Consider the following 27,953-nt stretch of genomic DNA (forward strand, 5'->3'; position numbering starts at 1 on the left):
CTTTATTTAACCAGGTAGGCTTCTTTTTTGGGGTTGTCTCTTCATTGTCTTAACATGTGGAGAGTGACTTAAAAATACCCTTTGTGTGTTACAGTCATGCTGCAGCATTGAAGACCATCTTGATGGGAGCCATGGTCGACACCCATACCTCCTTGCCGTTGGAAGAAGACAGAGCAAGATTTACAACTACTACATCATGGTGGACAAGAGGCTTGTTTCCTGCCAGGCAACTTTTTATTTAACCAGGTAGGCTAGTTGAGAACAAGTTCTCATTTACAACTGCGACCTGGCCAAGATAAAGCATAGCAGTGTGAACAGACAACAACACAGAGTTACACATGGAGTAAACAATAAACAAGTCAATAACCCAGTAGGGGAAAAAAGAGTCTATATACATTGTGTGCAAAAGGCATGAGGGGGTAGGCAATAAATAGGCCATAGGAGCGAATAATTACAATTTAGCAGATTAACACTGGAGTGATAAATCATCAGATGATTGTGTGCAAAAGAGCAGAAAAGGAAATAAATAAAAACAGTATGGGAATGAGGTAGGTAGGTAGACTATGTACAGCTGCAGCGATCGGGTAGCTGCTCAGATAGCAGATGTTTAAAGTTGGTGAGGGAAATAAAAGTCTCCAACTTCAGCGATTTTTGCAATTTGTTGCAGTCACAGGCAGCAGAGAACTGGAAAGAAAGGTGGCCAAATGAGGTGTTGGCTTTGGGGATGATCAGTGAGATATACCTGCTGGAGTGCATGCTACGGGTGGGTGTTGTTACCGTGACCAGTGAACTGAGATAAGGCGGAGCTTTACCTAGCATGGACTTATAGATGACCTGGAGCCAGTGGGGCTGTCTGTGTGCGTTTGATGAACTGTTCAATGCCCACTTTGTCTTTAACCTGACGATGCTCTTGTCAACTTCTACATATTTGTACAGACAACCATCTACAACATTGATGTAGACAAAAACAAGAGAGGCCCCTAGCATGATAGAGTTAAGGACAAAACTTCTTACCTAGATAAATGTATGTTACGGTGCTTTTGTTGTCAAGCGTTGCACAGAAACAGACAGTCATTGGCATATTATTTGAGAATTAAGCATCATATTTCTATCCCTCCACCAAGTTTAGATTGGTCTGTGCTCAAGATGGTTGTAGATGGCAGTTTTCAACATACTCCGGTTTCAGAAAACATTTGACTAGTATTCATAAGGATATTGATAAAGGTAAAGTAGTTGATGCATTCATCTTAAAAGTGCCCTCTCATGTTGCTGATTCTCTAGTCCAGTCAGAAGCTCCGCAAATGGGTGGCAACATTGGTGTCCCACATGATAACACTCAGTGATTGTTTTGAGAAGAATGGACAGTCTTGCTAAAGATATGTGTGCCTCCTTCATTGCCAAGTTGCAAGCTACTAGTGTTGCAAATAGTGTTGTGTCAACAGCCGTGTGTGATTTAGAAGAGCTTACTACTGGGCTGCACTCCCAAATTAAACAAGATGTTCTGTCAGTTTTGCCTATGGATAACCCCTCTACATCTGCTGTAAAGGATAGTTTTGAGAACTTTGAAAACCCATTTGCCAGTTTTAACACAGAAACCAAGAGATGTTGTGGACCCAGTAGAAGTAGTGTTGGGAGTTAGATATAATAGCAGGCGAAATAAACAAACAGTTTGATTTATGATCAAGTCCCAGTGAAAAATACTTTTGTATTCCTATACTGAAAATATTGACGTTCATGTGTCAACAATTCTGAAATCTGTAAGTTATTGGAAAATGCACCTAGGGATAGATCTGTGGAAGACACATATGAAGACTTGTTGGAAGTTACATTGACTCATCCCTTGTTCTCAAAACCTAGAAATGCTTTACAGATACAATTGTACTATGATGACTTTGAGACTGCCAACCTGCTTGGTTCCAAGCGTGGTGTGCACAAGATAGGCGCCATTTATTTTGTCCTCGGGAATCTGCCACCCAAGTTTAACTCTGCTGTGATGAATATTCATTTATTTTCATTATCAAGATCTAAAGAAATATGTATTTTATGCCATTCTAGAGCCCCTGGTTAATGATGTTAAATTGGAGTGATGGTGTAAATGACTTTCAACTGATAGAGTTTATGGCACTATCTGCCAAATACCTGGAGACAATTTGGGGGTGCATGCAGTCCTTTGTTTCAGAGTCCTTAAGTGGTCATTACCTTTGCTGGTTCTGTTTGATAGAGAAGTATAATGCTCAGGCGGTTTACAGTGAGGATGACCTTTGTGTGGTAAAGATCATTTTGAAATGCATTTCAATCAGTTGCAGTCAGACCCACAGCTCCTGTCTGTGAATGGTGTAAAGAAATTCTAAACTGAACAGTTTGCAGCACTTCCATGTTTGTAGTCATTTTTCTGTGGACATAATACATGACATTCTTGTAGAGGTGGCTCAGTTTGAGTTAAAATTGTTGTTTGAATATGTCTCTGAATTTATTTTTTTTAGAAACCTGCACTTCTCTCTAGAATCTACTCGTTTGACTATGGATACATGGAACGCAAAAACCATCCAACTAAAGTCAACCTAGAGAACAGTGGAAATAGCATAGCACTAATTATTTTCAAACTGTGTCTTGTGAGAAACGTCCCCTTGATTTTGGGTGATGATGTTCCACCAGGAAATGAGAACTGGAATTTGCTGCTCATCTTACTGCAATAATCAGGTTTTTTGCCTTTTCTTAGTGTAACAGTATAACTTTAGTACGTCCCCTCGCCCCGACCTCGGGCGCGAACCAGGGACCCTCTGCACACATCAACAACAGTCACCCACGAAGCGTCGTTAACCATCGCTCCACAAAAGCCGCGGCCCTTGCAGAGCAAGGGGAAACCCTACTTCAAGTCTCAGAGCAAGTGACGTAACCGATTGAAACGCTATTAGCGCGTACCCGCTAACTAGCTAGCCATTTCACATCCGTTACATTAGCCAGGGCATGACAGTATCTGAAGCATTTGATAACTGAACATCACACACTTTTCAAACAGTTGTACCCACATAACTTAATACCCACACATCACTTTATGATACATTACCCAGCATGCATAAGACAAAGCAGTCCTTTATTACATATGAGGTTTGAGGCAAAGCACAAAGGCTTTAGAACACCCTCAAAAACTTCAAGAACATTACTAAGTCCCTTACCAAAAAACACCAATTTGCTATAGGTCATCACTGGGAGACATCACCAGTATGGACCAATGAAAGCATTTTCCCTGAGTGATTTTACTGGTGGTGAGGAGTTGGCAGCGTCACTTCAGGTCACTATGCAGAAAGCCATTTACTCTACCAGCTGGGTTAAGATGGATGGCATGGAGTACAGAGAGGGACTGTTAGTTTGCAGTAAGATGGAGCATGAAATGCCAGTCTTGTGTAAAAATAACTAAGATTATTGTTGTTGGCAATATTGTATACTTATTGCTGGACAAGTTCCATACTGATAATTTCAGTGAACATTACCATGCATTCACTGTGTTTGATGGTGTTGATGACAAAATTGTCAAAGTTGATGATCTGACATTGTATAAGTCTTTTGTCCTTCAAAGTGCTGATGAGAGCCTTTATGTTCCTATGTTTGACATGATTGAGTAATAGTCAGATTATTGGCAAATTTGTCCAGCAAATTGCATACCTAGTCTTAGGGGAACTTCCTCTTGTGTTAAATAGCAACTCTGCAAATACTCCTGCTCTCATATAGTACATGTACTGATGCGCCTGTGATGCACTGATTTCATTCTGATGCGCCTGTGATGCACTGATTATATTCTGATGCACCCTCTCTTTGTGGCCTAAATAAATTAAACAAAGCAGAGTCACTACTCTTGTAACGAATCCTTTATTGCTTCTGTTTAACTCACCTACAACTTGCAGGCTTGAATGTGTGTGTGTGTGAGAAGCAGACAAAATGTTTTCTATTTCCTCGTGTGAATATTTAGCACTTCCTGGTGTCAATTCAGCTACAGGATGCATTCTCTAGAGTTGATCCTCAACACTGAAAGGTGTTTCTGCTTAATACTGAGGGTGTTGAAAAAACACACCCATGGGTCATTTGAACAACACCTGAAGTGTTGTATCTTAACACGTGAGAGTGTTTCAATATTAACACTACAAAAAGTGTTAACACTGAGGGGACCTATATAAACACTGGACGAGTGTTAAAATGAACACGCATGGTGTTAAATTTACACTTTCAAATTTGCTGTGAAGGCGAGGTCAATACAGGTGCATCAAAGCTGGGACCGAGAGACTGAGACAGATATCTCAAGGCCATCAGACTGTTAAATAGCCATCACTAGCCGGCTACCACACGGTTACTCAACCCTGCACCTTATAGGCTGCTGCCCTATATACATAGACATGGAATCACTGGTTACTTAAATAATGGAACTCTAGTCACTTTAACGTTTACATACTGCTTTACTCATCTCATATGTATATACTGTATTCTATTCTACTGTATTTTAGTCAATGCCACTCCGACATTGCTCATTCTAATATTTATATATTTCTTAATTTCATTATTTTACTTTTAGATTTGTGTGTATTGATGTGAATTGTTAGATATTACTGCACTGTTGGAGCTAGGAACACAAACATTTCGCTACACCCGCAATAACATCTGCTAAATATGTGTATGTGACCAATAACATTTGATATGAATTGAAGAGGGTATTCCATAACTGCAGGCAAAGGATATCAAAGATCTGGAAAGATCCTGTATGGAGGAATAGTCTAAGATCGCTCCGAATGTGTTCCCCAACCTCATAAAACATTTTATAAAAAGTCTGTGCTGAAAGTGGAGGGTACTGGAGTAGGTGACTATCTACAGAAGGGTTTGGTTTGGAACTGGGCATATCTTATATTACCCAAGTCAAGTGCACTGGGTGTGTGACTACGTAATAGGCCATATAATATATTGATGTTAACATCCTTTTGGGACGGGCACGTATACTCTCACTGCACTTTGGGAATGTGTTATGCACTATATTTATGTAGTTGCATGACTGATATGTGGTGTGTACATCAATATGAAACATATAATTAAATTATAAGTAGACATTATAATTCAAGTTTAATTTTGGAATCGGTCTCGGTGTAATCAAGATTTCTCTTCAAACTATTGCACACACAAAGCTCTTGTGTTATCTTGAATAAAAGCATAAACATCAAACTGGTTTCATTCGGTGAAGGGAAGTGTGAGCTGAGACGGTGACAATAGTTTTAAGTTTAAACAACATCTTTAATCATCCAGTTCAATTGCAACAGTGAACACATTTAATTAGAATCCCTCAAAGTACACTATAATAGGGAAAAACAAGTATTTTCCCCATTTTAGAGCTGGCATAATATGGGCATGTTATGCTTTGAAATGTTGATGACAATGGGTTATTTATCTACTAGTAGCACACACCACAAAACATCTTTAAACTGGCATAAAATAGGCATCTTATGATCTACTAGTCAACACCTCAAAGTTCACTGTAATATAGAATAACTAATTATTTTACCCCATGTTTTAAACTGGCATAATATGGCCATCGTATGGTATGCAATGGTCATCACACTGGATTAATGATCTACTTGTGGCACACGTTAAAAATAAATTCTACCAGCCATTTTGAAAGTGTTTTTTTAATATCATTGGGGTCATCAAAGTTCACTGTAATATAACAACTTAAACAAATGATAAAGAATGTGGGGGACCAAGTAAATGTAGTTATTTAACCATTTTGATTTATTTATTTTACACTTTTTTAATGACATACAAAGAGAAAAATATCAAGTATGTCATGACTCATGATTATGGGTGTGTTCCTAAATTCTATCTGGAGTGCCAGAGCGCGCTCAGGGTGCTCTCAGGGTGTTTGTAAATTCAGAACATTGTCAGATTGTCCTTTGGTAAATTCAGAGTGGTTCGCTCTCGGAGCATTCAGAGTACACACTGGACACTCTGGTCGAGGAGTAGGGTTGATCCGAGCGTTCTGACCTCACAACGGCAGTCAAGCAACCAAGCTAACTGGCTAATGTTGGCTAGCTTGCTAGCTACTTCCAGACGCAAATGAGAGAACAGTAGAAAGCCTAAACAGTATATTTGACCTCTGAGCTTCCCTATCAAATCAAAATATTCAACCAGAGAACCTAAAGAAATAACAACAATGACAAATGGTTTGATGAAGGAAGCCAAAACCGAAGAAAGAAATTGAGAACCCTATCCAGCCAAAAACATAAAGACCCAGAAAACCTGAGTCTACGCCTTCACTATGGTGAATCACTAAAACAATACATAAATACGGTACGGAAAAAGGAGCGTCACGTCAGAAATCAGCTTAATGTAATTGAAGAATCCATAAACTTAAAAAATAATAATTTCACCTTTTTTTAACCAGGTAGGCCAGTTGAGAACAAGTTCTCATTTACAACTGCTACCTGGCGAAGATAAAGCAAAGCAGTGCGAAAAAACAACAACACAGAGTTACACATAAACAAACGTACAGTCAATAACACAATAGAAGAATCTATGTACAGTGTGTGCAAATGTAGAAGATTAGGGAGGTAAGGCAATAAATAGGCCACAGAGGCGAAATAATTACAAATTAGCATTAACACTGGAATGATAGATGTGCAGATGATGATGTGCAAGTAGAGATACTGGGGTGCAAAAAGATAAATAACAATATGGGGATGAGGTAGTTGGGTGTGCTATTTACAGATTGGCTGTGTACAGGTACAGTGATCGGTAAGCTGCTCTGACAGCTGATGCTTAAAATTAGAGAGGGAGATATGTCTCCAGCTTCAGTGATTATTGCAGTTCGTTCCAGTCATTGGCAGCAGAGAACTGGAAGGAAAGGCGGCCAAAGGGGCTGTTGGCTTTGGGGATGACCAGTGAAATATACCTTCTGGAGCGAGTGCTACGGGTGGGTGTTGCTATGGTGACCACTGAACTGAGATAAGGCGGGGCTTTACCTAGCAAAGACTTATAGATGACCTGGAGCCAGTGAGTTTGGCGACGACTATGTAGCGACGGCCAGCCAACGAGAGCATACAGGTCACAGTGGTGGGTAGTATATTTATTTTTTATTTTATTTTACCGTTATTTTACCAGGTAAGTTGACTGAGAACACATTCTCATTTGCAGCAACGACCTGGGGAATAGTTACAGGGGAGAGGAGGGGGATGAATGAGCCAATTGTAAACTGGGGATTATTAGGTGACCATGATGGTTTGAGGGCCAGATTGGGAATTTAGCCAGGACACCGGGGTTAACACCCCTACTCTTACGATAAGTGCCATGGGATCTTTAATGACCTCAGAGAGTCAGGACACCCGTTTAACGTCCCATCCGAAAGACGGCACCCTACACAGAGCAGTGTCCCCAATCACTACCCTGGGGCATTGGGATATTTTATTAGACCAGAGGAAAGAGTGCCTCCTACTGGCCCTCCAACACCACTTCCAGCAGCATCTGGTCTCCCATCCAGGGACTGACCAGGACCAACCCTGCTTAGCTTCAGAAACAAGCCAGCAGTGGTATGCAGGGTGGTATGCTGCTGGCTATATGGGGCTTTGGTGACAAAATGGACGGCACTGTAATAGACTACATCCAGTTTACTGAGTAGAGTGTTGGAGGCTATTTTGTAAATGACATCGCCAAAGTCAAGGATCGGTAGGATAGTCCGTTTTATGAGGGTATGTTTGGCAGCATGAGTGAAGGAGGCTTTGTTGCGAAATAGGAAGCCGATTCTAGATTTAATTTTGGATTGGAGATGCTTAATGTGAGTCTGGAAGGAGAGTTTACAGTCTAACCAGACACCTAGGTATTTGTAGTTGTCCACATATTCTAGGTCAGAACCGTCCAGAGTAGGGGGGTGTGGGGTGAGACAGTGCTTCAGCTTAAGCATCACTCTCTTCAACATATACACTACCGGTCAAAAGATTTAGAACAGCTACTCATTCAAGGTTTTTCTTTATTTAAAAAAATATTCTACATTGTAGAATAATAGGGAAGACATCAAAACTATGAAAAAACAGATATGGAATCATGTAGTAACCAAAAAAGTGTTAAGCAAATCAAAATATATTTTATATTTGAGATTCTACAAATAGCCACCCTTTGCACACTCTTGGCATTCTCTCAACCAGCTTCATGAGGTAGTCACCTGGAATGCATTTCAATTAACAGGTGTGCCTTCTTAAAAGTTCATTTGTGGAATTTATTTCCTCAATGTGTTTGAGCCAATCAGTTGTGTTGTGAAAAGGTGAGGGATATACAGAAGATAGCGTGTCTTTGTGAGACGCAGTGTGGGTGAATGGATATCTCTGCATGTGTATTTCCCACCATAAAGCATGGAGTAGGAGGTGTTATTGTGTGGGGGTGCTTTGCTGGTGACACAGTCTGTGATTTATTTAGAATTCAAGGCACACTTAACTAGCATGGCTACCACAGCATTCTGCAGCGATACGCCATCCCATCTGGTTTGGGCTTAGTGGGACTATCATTTGTTTTTCAACAGGCCAATAACCCAACACGCCTCCAGACTGTGTAAGGGCTATTTTACCAAGAAGGAGAGTAATAGAGTGCTGCATCAGATGACCTGGCCTCAACAATCCCCCGACCTCAACCAAATTGAGATGGTTTGGATGAGTCGGACCGCAGAGTGAAGGAAAAGCAGCCAACAAGTGCTCAGCATATGTGGGAAGTCCTTCTGTTGGAAAAGCATTCCATGTGAAGCTGATTGAGAGAATGCTAAGAGTGTGAAAAGCTGTCATTAAGGCAAGAGGTGGCTATTTGAAGAATCTAAAATGTAAAATATATTTTGATTTGTTTTACACTGTTTTGGTTACTACATTACACCATATGTGTTATTTCATAGTTTTGATGTCTTCACTATTATTCTACAATGTAGAAAACAGTAATAATAAAGAAAAACCCTTGAATGAGTAGGTGTTCAAACATTTTTGACCGGTAGTGTATATAAACAAATTGGCGAGGGCACTAGAACAATCTGCAGCACCCGGCCTCACCCTACTAGAATCTGAAGTCAAATGCCTACTGTTTGCTGATGATCTGGTGCTTCTGTCCCCATCCAAGTAGGGCCTACAGCAGCACCACGATCTTCTGCACAGATTCTGTCAGACATGGGCCCTGACAGTAAATCTCAAAAAGACAAAAATAATGGTGTTCCAAAAAAGATCCAGTTGCCAGGACCACAAATAGAAATTGCATCTAGACACCGTTGCCCCAGAGCAAACAAAAAACTATATATATCTCGGCCTAAACAATCAGCCCCACAGGTAACTTCCACAAAGCTGTGAAAGATCTTAGAGACAAGGCAAGAAGGTCCTTCTATGCCATCAAAAGGAACATCAAATTTGACATACCAATTAGGATCTGGCTAAAAATACTTCAATCAGTTATAGAACCCATTGCCATTCATTGTCTGGGGTCCAATCATCAACCAATAATCAACAAAATGGGACAAACACCAAATTCAGACACTGCATGCAGAATTCTGCGAAAATATCCTCCTGTGTACAACGTAAAACACCAAATAATGCATGCAGAGAAGAATTAGACCGATTCTCGCTAATGATCAAAATCGAGAAAAGAGCTGTTAAATTCTACAACCACCTAAAAGGAAGTGATTCCCAAACCTTCCATAACAAGCCATCACCTAGAGAGATGAACCTGGAGAAGAGTCCCTTAAGCAAGCTGGTCCTGGGGCTCTGTTCGCAAACACAGACAGACCCCACAGAGCCCCAACCAAATCATGAAAAAACAAAAAGATAATTACTTGACACATTGGAAAGAATTAACAAAGAAACAGAGCAAACTAGAATGCTATTTGGCCCTAAACAGAGAGTACACAGTGGCAGAATACATGACCACTGTGACTGACTCAAAATCAAGGAAAGCTTTGGCTATGTACAGACTCAGTGAGCATAGCCTTGCTATTGAGAAAGGTTGCTGTAGGCAGACGTGGCTCTCAAGAGAAGACAAGCTATGTCCACACTGCCCACAAAATGAGGTGGAAACTGAGCTGCACTTCCTAACCTCCTGCCAAATGTATGACCATATTAGAGACACACATTTCCCTCAGACTACACAGACCCACAAAGAATTCGAAAAAACAAATCAAATTTTGATAAACTACCATATCTATTGGGTGAAATACCACAGTGTGCCATCACAGCGGCAAGATTTGTGACCTGTTGCCACAAGAAAACGGCAACCAGTGAATAACAAACACCATTGTAAATACAACCCATATTTATGTTGATTTATTTTCAATTTTTACTTGAACTATTTGCACAATCATTACAACACTGTATATAGACATATTATTTTGGTACTTGTGTGTGTTTAATATTTACTGTTCACTTTTTATTGTTTATTTCCCTTTTGTTTATCAATTTCACTTGCTTTGTCAATGTAAACATATGTTTCCCATGCCAATAAAGCCCCTTGAATTGAACACCTCACTTTGACCATTTACTCCCCTTAGCATAACTGTTTCATGTTTCCTAGAGTATTGATAACTGTGCTAAAACCGGTGTTGACCGTTCTTAAATTCATCAGTATTCTGCGCTCTGGCACACTCAGACGCGAGCGCTCTAAAATCGGAATAGATAGCCAGAGCGAATTTACGAACGCCCCCTATAACTAAACACATTTTGCTTTCACAATTTAACATTGCAGTAGCCTCCCTGTGGTGCTGTGCCGCCAATCTCACTCTACCCGTGACGTTAAAGTACATGTTCTGACATGTTCTCCCTAAACCACGAAGACTCCTTCGAGACGCCAGAGATAACACCTCATGGCGGTGATCATCTTCAAAATCTTCCTTCATCATAGGGTCAAGTAAGCTTGGTGACATTTTGCACAAGTGGCTCTATATGAAAAACAATGACAGTAATCTAATCATTGTACGAACTAGAAAGAGTTTTGTGGTAAATTAGGTAACTACCTTGTTTGTATGATCAACTATAGCAATAACTCACTTATTTTACATAGGCAGACTTGTTCCAAGTTTATTTATCTTTGCCGCAATGGTTTGTGGGTAATCCAGAGTGCAGCCAGCCATCCAGCTCGATCGAAACGGCGGTGCGGAAGAAGTGGAAGTTACAAAGGTAAACATGAATACTAGCGATAATCGTTAGAATGGACCTCAACCGACATTTTTCTACATCGATGTCTGTGGACACCGAGGATGTTACTATCTAGGCTAGCTAATGCCAATTGTTGAACAGCCACATAGGCTACGAGTCAAACAACAATCCGCCCGTTCAGTCTATTCAATTTCAGCAGTGCAATGAGTCTGAACGAACATTCATTACAAGCACTGTCGTGGAGGAAGCTTTACTTGAGTCGAGCAAAACTGAAGGCTTCCAGTCGAACGTCTGCTCTACTGTCTGGGTTCGCTATGGTAAGGAATAAACTGGCCCAAAGTCAGATGCATAGCAGCAGAGGCAATTATTTGATGTGCATAGCATGAGGACCAGTATCATCCAAAACAAGAAACGTTATCTATTCATCATGTTGAATGGATTTCTTGCACTCCCTAGTTTATTTATTTTTGTTCTGCTTCATTTTGGAAGGTCATGTTCGAGACAACCTGTCTTGTATGCTTATGTCACAATGTTCTTCCCCCCTTTCTTCTCTCAGGTAGCAATGGTGGAGGTTCAGTTGGACACAAGTTATCCATACCCACCTGGTCTACTCATTGCCTTCAGTGCCTGCACCACAGTGTTGGTGGCTGTTCACCTCTTTGCCCTGATGGTTAGTACCTGCATCCTGCCTAACATCGAGGCAGTCAGTAATGTTCACAACCTCAACTCGGTGAAGGAGTCTCCACATGAGAGAATGCACCACCACATAGAGCTGGCCTGGGCCTTCTCGACAGTCATTGGCACACTGCTCTTCCTGGCTGAGGTGGTGCTCCTCTGCTGGGTCAAATTTTTACCCATTAGGCCTAAGAACCACAACCCCAACAATGGGACCATATCTGCAGGTGTGGCTGCTGCCATCACCTCCACCTCCATCATGGTTCCTTTTGGCCTGGTATTTATAGTCTTCGCTGTACATTTCTACCGTTCCCTTGTCAGCCACAAGACAGACAGGCAGTTCCAGGAGCTGGAGGAGTTATCCAACCTGACCAGGCTGCAGAATGAGCTGGACGGTAGAGGGGAGTCCCACTTCCAATCCCCCAGCTCTCATTTCCCATAAAGACTGACCTCTCGTTGATAATGTCTATTTCAAGCCAATCCTTTGTTGCCAATAGTTTTACATTTTTATTAAAACACTACATAATCTGCTCATAATTTCAAAACATTTGAGATGTTACTCACCGTTTCCAAATGTTCACATTTCTAGATATTTTTTTTATTATTTTTCAAAGAATGATTCCAGTCAGTGTTTTTAACTTTTAACTGAAACTATACCAGTTAACACAGTGGTGTCTTAAAGATGCACTCCAACCAATCGCAGCACCGCAATGAATAGTAGCTGTCAGCAATTCCAACACCACGGATAAGCTCATATTTGAAACACATGAAAGCCATTACAAAAACAGACTTTCTATCCAAAAACAAATAGTTTAAATGGCTAAACAATTGAAAAGTGTGCAGGTACTTGCTACTGTGATTCCTGAAATGCAGAGCCTGTTGAATTATTTTTCTAATTCAAAATTATACTTTAGTTAAATTGTTTGATAACTCAGCTGCTTAACTAGCTCTGTCTTATTGACCACTCAATATTGCAGTTAATAACTTTTTATTTTAAAACAAAAAAAGCTAAATTAGCCATGCTATGAATACAACTCTCATCTGCTGTCGACATCAGGATACGATTTAAGAGCACTAGTTAGCTCCAAAAGTGGTTAGTAACTTTGGCTGCATGCTGACGGTGCATTCAGAGCTGTCCAGTGGCTAGCCACACTACAACCTTCATTTTACCAGGTTCCCATGAAGCAATTGCAATGACAGTCAACCACAACATACCCGAGAGTCTCCTGATTAGCACGGGGTAGTCTGTGTTTAATTTCATTGTGTATTAAAAACACAGTTTGTCATTGTGAGGGGATTACGCCAGTGGTTCGAAGGGGGAATTAGGCTTCCTGGGAAAACGTGGTCCAAGGTTGCAACAGTAACCAAGGGGGCCGGGGGCTTAGCAAAGGGTCATTTGGATTCGTAACATACCACACAAATTGCTAAATCGTATGAAATCATACAAATTGCTATATTTGTAACATATCACACAAAATGGACGACATAGCACACAATTGGATGAAGTCGTACACAAAAAACGGGTAGAACCTTTGTCTCGTGACCAGCACTTTCAAAACTACTGGCTGAAGTTATACAAACGTTTGAGAATGCATCTTTCACTGGCACTTGGAGCATTTAGGCCAGTTTTGTTATTTGTTTTACCTTACAGGTAATGGTAGGAGGGGGCTGAAGAGGCCTCTCATTAAAGGGATAGTTCACCCAAATTACAAAATGACACTGGTTTCCTTACCCTCTAAGCAGCCCAAGGACAAGGTATGAAAGCAATCTATGCTTTGGTTTCCCTGGCACTGTTTCCACATGTTAACGTTTTAGCATTTGTGGCACAAATCACATTGATGGGTCGATATTAGCCATTTTTGCGCATCGTGTCCAAATCATAAGAAAGTATGTCAAATTGATAGTAAAGCTCAAAAGTCACTCAGAAGTTTTGAACATGATGTGCAAAAAATTACTTGAATGTGATTTGTGCCTCAAATGCTAAAACGTTAGCTTGTGGAAACAGTCCCAGGGAAATTAAACCAAAGAATGGATTGCTGTAATACCTTGTCCATACTGCTTAAAGGGTAAGGAAACCAATATGTCATTCTGTAATTTGGGTAAACTATCCCTTTAACTACTATATTGTGACAAGGTGGCTTGCCTCATTGTATTCTATGAGCACCAATGAACGGGCACGTACCTCTGCCCAGGCGTTGCTGATGCATGCCAGATCTTACAATGCCTGGATAGGTATTTTAAGTACCAGCTAACCACTTTTGTTATAACAATCTGGTGTCCGAAGGCACAGTCGACGGTGTGGCACGCATCCATTGGTTGATGCATGCAACGTCTGACCAGCGGAACGCGACCATTGTCTTCTGTCAGTTCTGTATTCAACCTAAGGTTCAGGTTTCAATTCATGTTTGAGAGATTAAATGTAATCAGCCTGCTTATTAAGTTATTTTTAGTCTAATCGGTTGGCCAAATGTTGCTGCATAAACTCTACAAAAAGTGTTTTCATAGTTGTAAACTGTGGTATTGAAATAGCATTTTGTACCATGATTATTTGGTCGGAAAATATGAATTTGTGACTAGAAAAGCGTCAAGTTATTTTCACTGCTGCTTAAACAGTGAATACAGAGATTAACTGCACATGTTCTTTCTGAACACAATTGGCTTTGTAAAAGTGTTATTTGTTGCTTTAATTTTCTGTTCAAAGTGCACCCTTTGTGACTTGTTTGTACACTGAGTAGGTTGGTCTTGGCAAATGTAACTGTTTACTTTTTGTTTTGCTTCTAGGAATGTTTGTAATACCTCGAGTTGCCACTGGGGAATGATATCCAGATGGCACCGTGATCTCATTACAAGTCAAATCATGTTCAGTGGTCCCGTTTCATAGAAGTAAAATTACTAAAAATCTTCCTCATGATGATGTGCTCTCTTTATTCGTTACATGATGGCATTTAACAGCATGGTAAGTGAGCATGGTGTCCAGAGATCAGCAGAGATGGAGCACTTTAGGGTGTTCTGATGTTCTTCTTTGGCTTGTCCTATTCACCGTGGTATGTTGATTGTGTTTCCATTAAAACTGATCTCACATCCAACAGATGTACCTTAAATAGAGAAAAGGGGGAGACCTCACCATACAGTGAATTGATATTCACATAAGCAGGTAAAGTGGCTTGGCTCAACACTTGCAACACCCGGTAAAGACAAACCTCTTAAAACACTTCAAAAGACAAAAGTATGTACCTTAGGAATCGGGTATATTGTGGGTGTTGGTGCCTCAGCTCTTCCAAAGTCAGACACTGTTCCACATTTGGCCACTCCGTCCACCCAGAAGCCCTCATAAAGCTGACCTTTGTCCAGGTAAAAGAACTTTCCATGCCCATTCTTCTTCCCATACTTCCAGTTGCCTTCATACCTGTTTTCGTTGGCTTCAAAACAAATGAGAAGTCGCAACCTGATATACTGTATATAGTCTACGGCTAAATCCATTCAGACCCAAACAGAATTCATTCAAACCAAATGACAACTTTTTTTTCACCAAAAAAACATTGTATTAACGAATCACTGTTGGCACAGTAGTAAGACTTCCATCCATATTGTCAAAGTACACAAATGAAGATGCAATAAAATGTAGTCTACAATTACTTAATCTCTCACCCCTCCACTTGCATACTCTGGAAATCAACTTTTTTTTGTCTTGCACACACCCCTGACAAGTAAACTTTTTTTAATTGTTAATTTTTTTGAAAATGTAACCGGTTAGGCAAATTCTTCTTTACAATGACGGCCTACCGGGGAACAGTGGGTTAACTGCCTTGTTCAGGGGCAGAACGACAGATTTCTTGTCAGCTCGGGGATTCGATCCAGCAATCTTTCAGTTACTGGCCCAACGCTCTAACCACTAGACTACCTGCTGCCCCAGTCATGAGATAGTCTTAAATGTAGAATAATGTGCCCTTACCGAGACGAAGCATGCCCTGTCCGTGATGTTTGTTTTTCAGCCATTCTCCCTCATATATGTCCCCATTGTCATAATACATCCTGCCCCAGCCACTCCTCTGATCCTCACTCCATTCTCCCTCATAGCAGGCAGTGTCACTGTAGAAGTAGGTCCCAAACCCCTAAGGTAGATGAGAAGACATAGAAACTTGCCCTTGTTTCACTGAGGCCAGGTGTCTTATAATAAATGAAGAAATAGAATAGACCTAGGTTTACATTATTTACATTCTCAGCCTAACAAAACAAACTTTGTCCTGTATACATACATGCTTTTTGTCATTTTTCCATCCACCTGAGTATTCCCTTGAATACTCATTGGTTACAGACAGGAGTTTGCTGTAGGTCCCATATCCATCACGTTTGCCATATTTCCAGTCTCCATCATAAATGGCCCCGGCCTTCTTCCAAATTTGAGTTCCTTTGCCTAGAAAAATTAAAGGAACAGTGAGAAAAGCCACCCACATAATCGTTGCACATTTTAAAAAAATGGTATAGCTGGTAACAAATTAAGTGGTGACCAACACTATTGAAGTTATAGTGGGAAAGAAAAAAAGTTATCTTACAGTACCTGACAACTTTGGACACACCTACTCAATCCAAGGTTTTTCTTTATTTTTACTATTTTCTACATTGTAGAATAATAGTGAAGACATCAAAACTATGAAATAACAGATATGGAATCATGTAGTAACCAAAAAGTGTTAAACAAATCAAAATATTTTATATTTGAGATTCTTCAAAGTAGCCACCCTTTACCTTGATGACAGCTTTGCACACTCTTGGTATTCTCTCAACCAGCTTCATGAGGTAGTCACCTGGAATGCATTTCAATTAACAGGTGTGCCTTGTTAAAAGTTCATTTCTGGAATTTCTTTCCTTCTTAATGCATTTGAGCCAATCAGTTGTGTTGTCACAAGGTAGGGGTGTTATATAGAAGATAGCCTTATTTGGTAAAAATACCAAGTCCATATTATGGCATGAACAGCTCAAATAAGCAAAGAGAAATGACAGAACATCATTATTTTAAAATATGAAGGTCAGTCAATATGGAACATTTCAACAACTTTGAAAGTTTCTTCAAGTGCAAAAACCATCATGATGAAATTGGCTCTCATGAGGACTGCCACATGATTGATTTGATTTGGATCTCTTTTAGTCCTCATTTGGACTAATCTTCAAAGAGTCCTTAAACATTAAAATAGAATTTATAATATGATCACATTTTCACATATAACACACTGTTACAAACAGACATAATACACTGACATATTGACCAGGTAAATATTCTAACAGTCTAAAAAGATAGATTGATTCTTCATCGACCATAGTCCAGCACAACTTTCCTATGTATTATATTTAAATGGTTTTAAAGTATTGTTTGAATATATATATTGAAAGGTGTCTGGTTTGCTCAGCTAAATTATTCAATTTCTTTATTGGTCTAAATCGAAATGTTATTTTGCCTATTTCTCTTTTCTGTCTGGATAACACATAGATGGTGGACAATCTATTCCTAGTATTTACTGAATGTCTGCCTCTTACCAACATTCTCTTTTGTCCAAATGATTTAATGATCCACTAAATCAAATGCTGCACTAAAATCTAAAAAGAGTACTCCACAAACCTGCCATTATCCATAGCATTGAGCCAATGGTCAGTCATGTCAACCAATGCAGTGGTAGTGAATGTTTTTTGCGATAAGCATGCTGATTGGCTGTAATCAGATCATTATTTTCCATGTACTCCCAAATTTGTCTACTCACAATACCCTCCAATATCTTACTGAGAGAAGGGAGTAGACTAATTGGTTGACTATTGGGAGGAGTAATTGGTTCTTTGCTGTCTTTCGGGATAGAACACAGTTTAGCATGCTTCCCTACATTTGCAAATGTCCCTTTTTCCAGTGACCAATTAAATATGTATTTCAGTGGAGCTGCTATCTGGGGAGCAGCATAGTGAAGTAAAAAATTGGCCATAAGATCATAACCTGTAGATTTACCATTGGGTAATGACTTCAATAGGTTTAACACCTCTACTGAGACTATATCCATGAATGTTAATTTGCCCATCATTTACAGATCAGGAAAGGAAGACCCAGAGTTAACTCTGCTGCAGAGGATAAGTTCATTGGAGTTACCAGCCTCAGAAATTGCAGCCCGAATACATGCTTCACAGAGTTCAAGTAACAGACACATCTCAGCATCAACTGTTCAGAGGAGACTTTGTGAATCAGGCCTTCATGGTTGAATTTCTGCAATGAAACCACTACCAAAGGACACCAATAAGAAGAGACTTGCTTGGGCCAAGAAATACGAGCAATTGACATTAGACTGGTGGAAATCTGTCCTTTGGTCTGAGGAGTCTAAATTTGAGATTCTTGGTTCCAACCGCTGTGTCTTTGTGAGACGCAGAGTAGGTGAACAGATGATCTCCACGTGTGGTTCCCACCCTGAAGCATGGAGGAGGAGGTGAGATGGTGTGGGGGTGCTTTGCTGGTGACACAGTCTGTGATTTATTTAGAATTCAAGGCACACTTAACCAGCATGGCTACCACAGAATTCTGCAGCGATACGCCATCCCATCTGGTTCGCGCTTAGTGGGACTATCATTTGTTTTTCAACAGGACAATGACCTAACACACCTCCAGGCTGTGTAAGGGCTATTTGACCAAGAAGGAGAGTAATAGAGTGCTGCATCAGATGACCTGACCTCCACAATCACCCGACCTCAACCCAATTGAGATGGTTTGGGATGAGTTGGAACGCAGAGTGAAGGAAAAGCAGCCAACAAGTGATCAGCATATGTGGGAACTCCTTCAAGACTGTTGGAAAAGCATTCCAGGTGAAGCTGGTTGAGAAAATGCCAAGAGTGTAGTATTCTACAATATAGAAAATAGTAGAAATAAAGAAAAACACTTGAATGAGTAGATGTGTCCAAACTTTTGACTGGTACTGTACATTCTTAGAATCTGTTGAAAGATTTTTTTTTAAATGGAGAGAACCAGTCACAGCCCATGTGTCTGAACGGTGACACAGTAAGCCTAGGCCTAATACTTGGTGTGTGAAAAATCTATGTCATGCTACAGTAGTACCATGCTTCTTGCTGTCTAGCCAATCCCCGGTGTATTCATCTCCATTGACTGAATAAACAGTGTGTCGCAGTCCACACTTTTGTGCCTTTCTGTCCCATAATTTTGACAGGGGCTCCACTTTTTGAAGTTTCTTCAGATGAGGCATGGCTGTAAGCAAAACATACATTATTTTCAAATTTGTTTGAAAAAGTTATTAACTTTAAAGGCACAATCCTTAATCAATTTACAGCATAACTGCAGCCCCACCACCTGGTTTGGAGGATGCTGTAGAAATACATGTATCTGGTAACCTCTAGACTACAGCTATGGATGCAACGACTTGACAGTCCATTCATGGTGCAGGTAGTTGAAAATAGTTTATAATTTGAAGCTAGCTATAGCTACATTGTTTGTTTACAATGACTGATCAAATGACAACCAAAACAAAATTAGAACATTTCGCAGGTTATGCCAACTAAGCTTCAAATTAAATTAGCTAACTAGCTAGTTAATGTGACATTTTTATACATTACTTTTACAGCTAAAAATAATTTATTAACTCAAATTGTACCTCGTATGTGTCCAAGCGAACGACTCCTTTTAGCTCAATCCACTTGTCTTTTCAATTTTCAAAGTGAAGTAAAATTTAACATTAGGTCAACATAGCTGGTTAGCTAGCTAGGTGGTAAAAGACATGCGAGGCAACAATGACCAAGCGTCCTCTCCCCATAGCAACCAACTTGCATAGATGTAGAAATACTAGATTTCGTTTGGGCTGAGAAACTTTCTCAGTTTTTGTAAATGTGTCATTATATTGCCCACAAAATCATTATTCAAAACATTCATACAAATACAGTTCTGTTTATGAAAATGTTACTGTAGTAGGGGTTCCTGTCTAGTAAGTTTATTTCTGCACTTTAGAACAAGTGACGACACAAATGTACATTTGACAGTAGTAGGCGGTCGGACGCATGCGCTCTAAATTAAATAAGAAAATAATCGTGGACAGCTGTACTAGCGGTTGGAGGTTCTGTACAGTGGGAGTCGGCGAGTGCCGCTTACTGACACAATGTCACTGCAAAGGTGTCAAACTGAATGGGGAGAAATTGACCAAGAATATCAACAGTTACAGGTAGGCCTATGTGAAGCCAGTTTGATAACTAGCTAGGTGCGTGGCATGACGTGGACTACCGCCAGTTCAGAAAGAGAGGTTGGAGGATGATAACTGATAACGTTACTATTGTCAGCTCAGCTAGCTTTCTAGCTAGTTTAGCTAACCCAGCCAACATGGCTAGAAGCTAGCTAGCAAACAAACTAACTTGATAAAGGGTTATCATCAGGTATTTTTGTACACAATATGTTGTATTTAGGAACTTTCCAATATAGCTAATTCGTATATTGCGGTATCTGCAAGTCAGATTTACTTGAAGTGGTACAGTTAGCTTTTAATATCCGCACATTTGAACAATGAATGTCGAATGTTAGCTAACGTTAATTATCTAGCAATAATAACGTTAGCCTGTTAAAGTCCTTATAACCAGCAAGCTAGCTAGCTAACTCCTATTAATAACAATGATTAGGTAACGTTAGTTGTGTTTTAGTGAAATCCACCAAGTTTTCACTACGGCGCAGTTAAATCAGTCAACCAATGCGGATAAGTAGCAAATAAGTGTCACTTAACTCTGGGTGTAGTCGTGTCTTCCTCCCCTCTTAACGTTATTTCCTTCTTAATTGCTACCACTTGAAACGACTGGATAGGTTTCAATGATATTGTAATGTTGCCTTCCATCCACCTGTCATATACTGCTAGATCAGGGACCATAGAGAGAGGAAAGAAAGAAAGTAAGCCACTGAGACAGCCTCAAACTGCAAGAATAAAAGAGGGAATCTGTCCTAGACCTTATCCATCACGGCTTGTCTAAATTTGGAGTTGAAAATAATTGCCTGACAGTTATCAACATATTTGAGTACTGGTGAGCAATGTGCAGTCATTTGTTTTCCATTTTTATTTCTAGGAAACTCACAAAGTGTACAGACAGAAGCTCGACGAGCTCACCAACCTCCAGGCAACATGCAGCAGTGCCATTAGTAAACAGAGGAAGGGTCTAAAAGACCTCCGCCACAGTCTGCGCAAGTAAGTAGCCTACTATTAGTGCTGGCAGCTTGCAGTTATTGACAAAGAATGGTCCAGTCTTGTTTTCCTGTACCAAAGGTCCTCATAATTAGGACCTGCGCATTTAGTGTGTTGTTCTCCTACAGATGTACAAAAACAAGCGATGAGAAAGAAACGGAACTGATCAAAGACATCCAAATGCAAATTAAAGACAAAGAACATTTCTTCTTTGATATGGAAGCCTATTTGCCAAAGAAGAATGGGTCAGTGTATTTGAGGACATTGTTCATTTTTGGTTGGTTACAGATTTTACGCAGTTTGTCATTAGTGGGTGTAAAAGTATGTGTCTCTTTTCAGATTGTACTTAAATTTGGTCCTTGGCAATGTGAATGTCACACTCCTCAGCAACCAGGCTAAGTAAGTGTGTTGCTTCAACATTTAACAAAATATCTGTATTCTGTCACATCCGTTTGGTTGCTGCATCTGATTCCTTGTTGCTTCTTTTCGCTCGAGCAGATTTGCCTACAAAGATGAATATGAGAAGTTCAAGCTTTGTATGACAATAATATTGATGTTTGCTGCCATAACCTGTCTCTTCTTGTTCAATTACCGGTGAGTTGGTTATATTATACATTTTGATGTTTCCTCGTAGCATCTTTTAATGTTTCGTTAAAGCAAGGTAGTTGTAAATGTCTGTTTCGTTTCAGTGTCACAGATGAAATCTTCAACTTCTTGCTGGTTTGGTACTATTGCACTTTGACCATAAGGGAAAGCATCCTCATGAGCAATGGGTCCAGGTGAGCTACTAAGCTTTTTATGTGACTGAATTATTTATTTACTCCATGAGATTCAAATACTAGACTAGCATGTCGACCTAGTTCTGCTTCTTTATTCTAATTCCATTCAATGTGTCCTTTCAGGATTAAAGGGTGGTGGGTCTCCCATCATTACGTCTCTACCTTCCTATCAGGTGTAATGCTTACCTGGTAAGTCCTTTTTATTAATTTTCAACTTTGAACACTTTCATTAATTGCTTTCGGTCAAAATTGATTGGCAGTTACCCTCAAAGGTTGCCTGACGAGCAGTTTGATTGATAAATGTTATTTGATCGCCTGTATTGATTGGTTCCTCTGTTTCTTCTCAAAGGCCAGAGGGGTCCATGTATCAGATGTTCAGAAGTCAATTCCTTGCCTTCTCCATTTATCAGAGTAAGCATCTACTTTCTAATTTTATCTTCATATGTGTAGAGGTTTTTGAAAACAAGTCGCACAATGTAAGTCCATGTCATTACTCATACATGATTGATTGTAAAAGTATTTGATTCATTTGTTGAAATTCATCCCTGTGTTTTTCAGGCTTTGTGCAGTTTCTTCAATATTACTACCAAAGTGGCTGCTTATACAGGTTACGAGCTTTGGGAGAAAGAAATCAGTTGGACCTCACAGTAGGTAAGATGAGTTCCTTGTCAGTTAAGACAGTTTCTAAGGCTTGCTTATTGGTTATGACTTGGGAAAGCTTTTGAACCATTAAGTCACAACCAAAATTATGGCACCCTTGAAAGATTTATTTTTATTTTTTAAAGGCTGTATAAAATAAATAATACAAATACTGAGCTGTATTGTATGCTAAAAAAAAAATGGAACATTGTGTGTTTGCATTTGTTGGATGACATGAAAACAGAGCTCTTTGGCCACGCACACCACGCGCATATACAGAAAAGAACTCCATACCTACTCTAAAATATAATGGGGGTGTTTTGCTTAATTAAATTGTCGCCAGCAGCACAGTTAGTCACCAACGCTCTGGTTAACATTGTAAACAGCCTAACCAGCTCTGCTAGGTCAAGTAAAATGGTCAGAGTGAGGTGTTCTCTCATTTACATCTGGAAGTAGCAAGCAAGCTAGCTAACTTTACCCAGTTAACTTGGGTGCTTGACTGCCGTTGTGAGGTCAGAACGATCAAACAAACCCTATTTCTATTCCCGCACAGGGCGGGGTTGAGACCCAGGGCCTCAAGCTTAATGATGAGCTTGCAGGTTACTATGGTGTTGTAGGTTACTATGGTACTATGGTGTTGAATGCTGAGCTGTAGTCAATGAACAGCATTCTTACATGGGTATTCCTCTTGTCCAGATGGGATAGGGCAGTGTGATGGTGATTGCATCGTCTGTGGACCTATTTGGGTGGTAAGAAAATTGAAGTGGGTCTAGGGTGGCAGGTAAGGTGGAGGTGAGTCTCCCAAAGCAGTGCTACTGGGCGATAGTCATTTAGTTAAGTTACCTTTGCATTCTTGGGTACAGGAACAATGGTGGCCATCTTGCAGCATGTGGGAACAGCAGACTGGGATGGGGGGAGATTGAATATGTCCGTAAACACACCAGTCAGCTGGTCTGCACGTGCTCTGAGGACGCGGCTAGGGATGCCGTCTTGGGGGGCAGCCTATTGAGTGTTAACACGTTTAAATGTCTTACTCACGTCGGCCATGGAGAGGGAGAGCCTGCAGTCCTTGGTAGTGGGCTGCGTTGGGTGCGCTGTATTATCTTCAAATTAGGCAAAGAAGGTGTTTAGTTTGTCTGGAAGCAGGACTTGGCTGGTTTTCTTTTTGTAGTCTGTGATTGCCTGTAGACCCTGCCACATACGTCTCGTGTCTGAGCCGTTGAATTGCGACTCCACTTTGTCCCTATACCGACATTTCGCTTGTTTGATTGCCTTGCGGTGGGAATAACTACACTGTTTGCATTCCGCCATATTCCCTGTACAAGACATTTGCATGTGTGTTAATAGTTCTTACAAAGAAGTGGGCCACAAGCAACCATGACTGAAAAAATGGGACAAAGGTGGTGTTTTACCCTTGAGCAAGTTGCTACTCTTCTAATTTGAGTGATGTCCCAGTTGTCGGAATGCCCTGCATGAGTTCACACACGTCCTCTTTTAATCAAAGTTTACATTTCTACTGCCCAAAATTCCAATTAGGATATACTGTAGAAAAATATATTTAGTGAAATCTTGCTGACCAGAGGGAGCTAATGGACAACATTTTGCAATCAGTTTGCAGCTGCCCTTTGAACATAGTATTGGTCAAGAGGATAAAGGTTTTGTCCCTCTTGTTTAGCTGTTTTTGATATAGCTTACTTTACTCTACCATGTGTTTTAGTCTAATGATTAACCTGTACTCCTGACAAAGCCAGTTGAACTGGATGTAAACATACGGTCTTTCGGGAAGCTTATGCATTATTCAATGTTCTGGATTTTCCACCATTTATTAATTGTTTTGCAGAGGGGTTCCAGTCATGGATGTGGAGAGGGCTCACCTTTGTCTTGCCATTCCTCTTCTTTGGACATGTAAGTCTAACACAACTGTACTAAAATGGTTATCCAGGGATGAGGTCTGGGTGTGTGCCAGCTTGTTTCACACAGACTAGGATGAGGTGTTATGGGGGAAGAGAGTGGAGTGGGGAGACTTGAAGTTAAAAGATGGTATTGCAAAATCTGTCACACTTGTAAAATAAGTGTTGCCCAACATGATTGCAAAGCTTACATTTTGTTCCTTATTTCAGCTGTTTATACTTTTACATGTACACACGCCAGCTGCCATGCTTGTGTTCTTGAATAAGGTTTTAGGTCTTAGACTGAGCTTTTCTCTCTCCATTCACAGTTCTGGCAGCTGTACAATGCGTTGACCCTGTTTCGGTTGGCAGGACATAAAGACTGTAAAGAGTGGCAGGTAAGGACAGAAATACTACCACCCAATCTCTGTAAAATCCCTTGTTTTCAAATAGAATACAGTACCACATGCCTCTACATCCATCCTTGTCTCGTTACAAGACTACTCTCTAATCAGTCACTGGCCACATCATCATGATGCAAAATGCATCCATTTTGTGTCATCATGAAGTAGCTGGTGACACTTTGCTTCTTAAAAGCTCAATATCTTGAAAACTTCTCTACTGACATGCCACATTTTTGGAACAGTGTATTAAAATAAAAATCCCTTTAAGAATGACACCTGTGATGTCATTGTACTAGATGTCATCAATGGAAGGTTTAACTTCCAGTGTCAGTAGTCTTGTAAAGATTTTCAGCAAAAATGTGATTTCTTCTTTTAATGCCTTTTTTTGTGTCTTTCAGGTGTTTATGTTGGCATTGACATTTCTTGTCCTATTCCTGGGGAATTTTCTTACCACATTGAAAGTTGTTCGCCAAAAAGTACAGGAAAACCCAGAGAAAGTGCAAAAGCAAGAGTGAATATGAGTCTGACTACAGCTCAGACTCCCAAGTGGCCAGTGACCATGAAACAAAATGGCACTTTGAAACGCACAATCGATGGAAATATGGACTGCAGGAGGTTTTTGCCAGGATAAGACGGAGTGTCAAGGCTGAGACCGATGTGTCTCAGCCTTGATATCAGTTGCAACATTAACCAATAACCTTGGCTGAATGTGCTTTTGTTTCCAATAGTTTGTCGTTGTCCTTGCTACACATGCAATCACAACACAGAGCGGCCTTCTTCTGGCAGATGAACCACTGGACCATTTGAGACTTGATCCTGTAGATTTAGAGTAATTGGACAGACTTATTCATTATGGTGTGGATGTATTTAGGACAGAACATGTACTACATGTACAGAGATCCACTCTTTAAACTATATGCAACTAAACAAAGACGGGTAGCATTAGGTCATGAGAAGAGGTTAGATTTACCTACAAAGTATATGTACTGTCAATACTTCACACAGCTGTTTTCGGTATGGAATATTTGAATGCATCCATGGCACAGCAATTTTGACTGTTCACAACTACAAGTGTCTGTCGTTTTGATATATTTTTCAGTAAAGATGCATTGAACTATACAATTCTCCCGGTGTGCTGTTTGAAAGTAAACCTGTTTCTTTTCTCTGGATATTGACATGTTGATGCGGGAACATCTTATATAAAAAAAACTAAAGTCTGCTTTTTATTTCAGCAATGTACCAGCCAGAACTTGTTAACTGATCATAGACATTTACAAACTTTAACAGCAGCCATTTACTACCATTGTTTGGGTTGTTTTGGCAACCATAAATTACAGCTGTTCTATTTTTAAATAAATAATACTATTTTAAATAATGAATATACTAATAAATGTCAAGGTTTTAGTATACAAGGATTTTCTTTTCCTTCTGTAATGCACCTTGTTAAACTGAGTTCCTGGTGTCATAACTTAGTCGATTCAGAATTAAGACACATCCATCTTTAAATAAATCCTGTAATCCAGTTCAAAATGATAACCCTCTCAATTAATGGTTATTTGAGACCTGTCCAATTCAGGCTGTGCTGGTTGTTTTGAGTTCACCTTTGTCACAGTATGCTGTAAATGTCTACTTCAAACAATTGCTGCTATGAGCACTGGTACTTTGAGCAAATGATTGGGAATAATGTCTTCAGTACAAATATGCTGGCGTGATCAAGTTCTATAACTCTGCTAACTTACCGTATGTATTGTAACGCATCAACTCTGAACTAAGGCAAAATCTCATGAGCTTGTGTGTATCCCTTTTCAGTGTCATTTAATTTTGAACTGTAGTATTAGATCTGAACAACTTCAGTACTTGGTGACAGCGCTCTCTAATGCCTCATCTCTCCCTGTAGCCTGTCACAATTACTTGATTGATTTTTTTGTTCCATTTGGAATCAAGCGTTTTGTTATTGAGAAAATCTAAGTTCTTGGATATTAGTCTTGTTTCCGTAAAGAAGGAAAATCCATTCTACACTTGAAGGGAGCCACTCTTTTTGTTATACTTGTAGGCAAAAGCCTGTTATTGACCATTAGTCCAAAATGTTACATTCTGTTTAACATCAACTTCCGCAATGCACTACACAACAGCACCTATTTCCTCATATGTTGTGGTATTGGTTTCATGTCATGGATTGTCCCATAAGACTGTACCTTGTGCCTAAACGTATCACTGTAACAAGAGACAGTGGACTAAGTGATTTCATTGATTGTCTCTGATTACATCTGACTAGAGGATGTTATCTGAGAGGAATTTATTTACATTGATAAGGCCCTGTGTTTTGGATGGAACTAACAAATATGAATTGATAAGTCATGTAACAAACGTATTTGCTTAGCAAAGAAATATATACATCAGCTTTCACATTTTATTCAGTTGCCTATCTACAGTACTACTGTAGGACACATTGCTGTCAGTGTTTTTTCATAGCAACCACCACTAGTGGGCACTGTCATTAAACTTTAGAAAACTGCAATAGATATTTGTCCAGACTACAGCTCTGAAAGGAACTGATGTCTATCAGCTTTCAACCACAGTAGTAAATGGTTGTAAATTGTCCTGACAATGTAAAAGGTGCAGTCTACTTATCATCCTCTGCAGAAAGAGTAAGTCGCTTACATGAACATGTGTAATGGCAGTGGTGTAAAGTACTCAAGTAAAAAATACTTTTGGAGTATCTCTACTTCACCATTTATGTTTGACTACTTCTACTCCACTACATTCCTAAAGAAAATGATGTAATTTTTACACCATACTTTTTCCCTGACACCCAAATGTACTTGTTACATTTCAAATGCTTAGCAGGACAGGAACATGTTCAAATTCACACACTTATCAAGTGTAGGCCGTCATTGTAAATTAGAATTTGTTCTTAACCGACTTGCCTAGTTAAATGTTTTTCTTTAAAAACACCCCTGGTCATCCCCACTGCCTCTGATCTGGTGGGCTCACTGAACATATGTTTTGTTTGTAAATTGTCTTAGTGTTGGAGTGTGCCCCTGGCTATCTTTTAAATAAAAAAATAAAACCTTGCTATCTGGTTTGCTTATTTATTACAAGGAATGTGAAGTGATTTATACTTTTATTTTTGATACTTACAGTACCAGTCAATCGTTTGGACATCTACTCATTAAGGTTTTTTTTTTTACTCTTATCTACATTGTAGAATAATAGTGAAGACATCAAAACTATGAAA

The 27,953-nt window shown here is 39.8% G+C and overlaps 3 protein-coding genes across 4 annotated transcripts; 2 read left to right on the forward strand and 1 right to left on the reverse strand.

Moving 5' to 3' along the window:
- The first annotated feature begins 10,695 nt into the window (after nucleotides 1–10,695).
- On the forward strand, nucleotides 10,696–14,721 carry LOC129818600 (calcium release-activated calcium channel protein 1-like). The gene is made up of 2 exons (XM_055874663.1): nucleotides 10,696–11,455; nucleotides 11,695–14,721. Exons 1-2 carry the CDS (start codon nucleotides 11,342–11,344, stop codon nucleotides 12,253–12,255), a joined length of 675 nt encoding a protein of 224 aa, XP_055730638.1. The 5' UTR covers nucleotides 10,696–11,341; the 3' UTR covers nucleotides 12,256–14,721.
- On the reverse strand, nucleotides 14,719–19,751 carry morn3 (MORN repeat containing 3). Its single transcript, XM_055874662.1, has 6 exons — nucleotides 19,445–19,751; nucleotides 18,895–19,041; nucleotides 16,070–16,227; nucleotides 15,766–15,925; nucleotides 15,048–15,232; nucleotides 14,719–14,908 (listed from the first exon to the last, which is right to left on the reverse strand). The coding sequence occupies exons 2-6, from the start codon at nucleotides 19,037–19,039 to the stop codon at nucleotides 14,846–14,848; spliced, it is 711 nt and encodes a 236-aa protein (XP_055730637.1). The 5' UTR covers nucleotides 19,040–19,041; nucleotides 19,445–19,751; the 3' UTR covers nucleotides 14,719–14,845.
- Nucleotides 19,752–19,851: 100 nt separating this feature from the next.
- Nucleotides 19,852–27,789, forward strand: LOC129818598 (transmembrane protein 120B-like). 2 transcript variants are annotated; one of them, XM_055874660.1, is made up of 12 exons: nucleotides 19,852–20,005; nucleotides 20,889–21,007; nucleotides 21,115–21,249; nucleotides 21,344–21,403; nucleotides 21,503–21,598; nucleotides 21,694–21,783; nucleotides 21,907–21,972; nucleotides 22,133–22,194; nucleotides 22,342–22,434; nucleotides 24,263–24,327; nucleotides 24,641–24,709; nucleotides 25,114–27,789. In XM_055874660.1, exons 1-12 carry the CDS (start codon nucleotides 19,943–19,945, stop codon nucleotides 25,228–25,230), a joined length of 1,035 nt encoding a protein of 344 aa, XP_055730635.1. In that variant the 5' UTR covers nucleotides 19,852–19,942; the 3' UTR covers nucleotides 25,231–27,789. The 2 variants fall into 2 exon arrangements, with proteins under 2 accessions (XP_055730635.1, XP_055730636.1); XM_055874661.1 differs by having other exon boundaries at nucleotides 19,856–20,005; nucleotides 21,133–21,249.
- Nucleotides 27,790–27,953: the final 164 nt, after the last annotated feature.

Source organism: Salvelinus fontinalis, chromosome 21 (genome assembly GCF_029448725.1).
Source record: "Salvelinus fontinalis isolate EN_2023a chromosome 21, ASM2944872v1, whole genome shotgun sequence".
Lineage (NCBI taxonomy): Eukaryota > Metazoa > Chordata > Actinopteri > Salmoniformes > Salmonidae > Salvelinus > Salvelinus fontinalis.

Coding starts and splice junctions, on each gene's coding strand:
- LOC129818600 (XM_055874663.1), top strand. CDS start 11,342: ATGAGTCTGAACGAACATTCATTACAAGCACTGTCGTGGAGGAAGCTT. Junction 11,456..11,694: donor TACTGTCTGGGTTCGCTATG/GTAAGGAATAAA, acceptor TTCTTCTCTCAG/GTAGCAATGGTGGAGGTTCA.
- morn3 (XM_055874662.1), bottom strand. CDS start 19,039: ATGCCTCATCTGAAGAAACTTCAAAAAGTGGAGCCCCTGTCAAAATTA. Junction 16,228..18,894: donor GCTAGACAGCAAGAAGCATG/GTACTACTGTAG, acceptor TAATTTTTCTAG/GCAAAGGAACTCAAATTTGG. Junction 15,926..16,069: donor GGAAAAATGACAAAAAGCAT/GTATGTATACAG, acceptor CATCTACCTTAG/GGGTTTGGGACCTACTTCTA.
- LOC129818598 (XM_055874660.1), top strand. CDS start 19,943: ATGTCACTGCAAAGGTGTCAAACTGAATGGGGAGAAATTGACCAAGAA. Junction 22,195..22,341: donor TGCCTTCTCCATTTATCAGA/GTAAGCATCTAC, acceptor TGTGTTTTTCAG/GCTTTGTGCAGTTTCTTCAA. Junction 24,328..24,640: donor CATTCCTCTTCTTTGGACAT/GTAAGTCTAACA, acceptor CTCCATTCACAG/TTCTGGCAGCTGTACAATGC.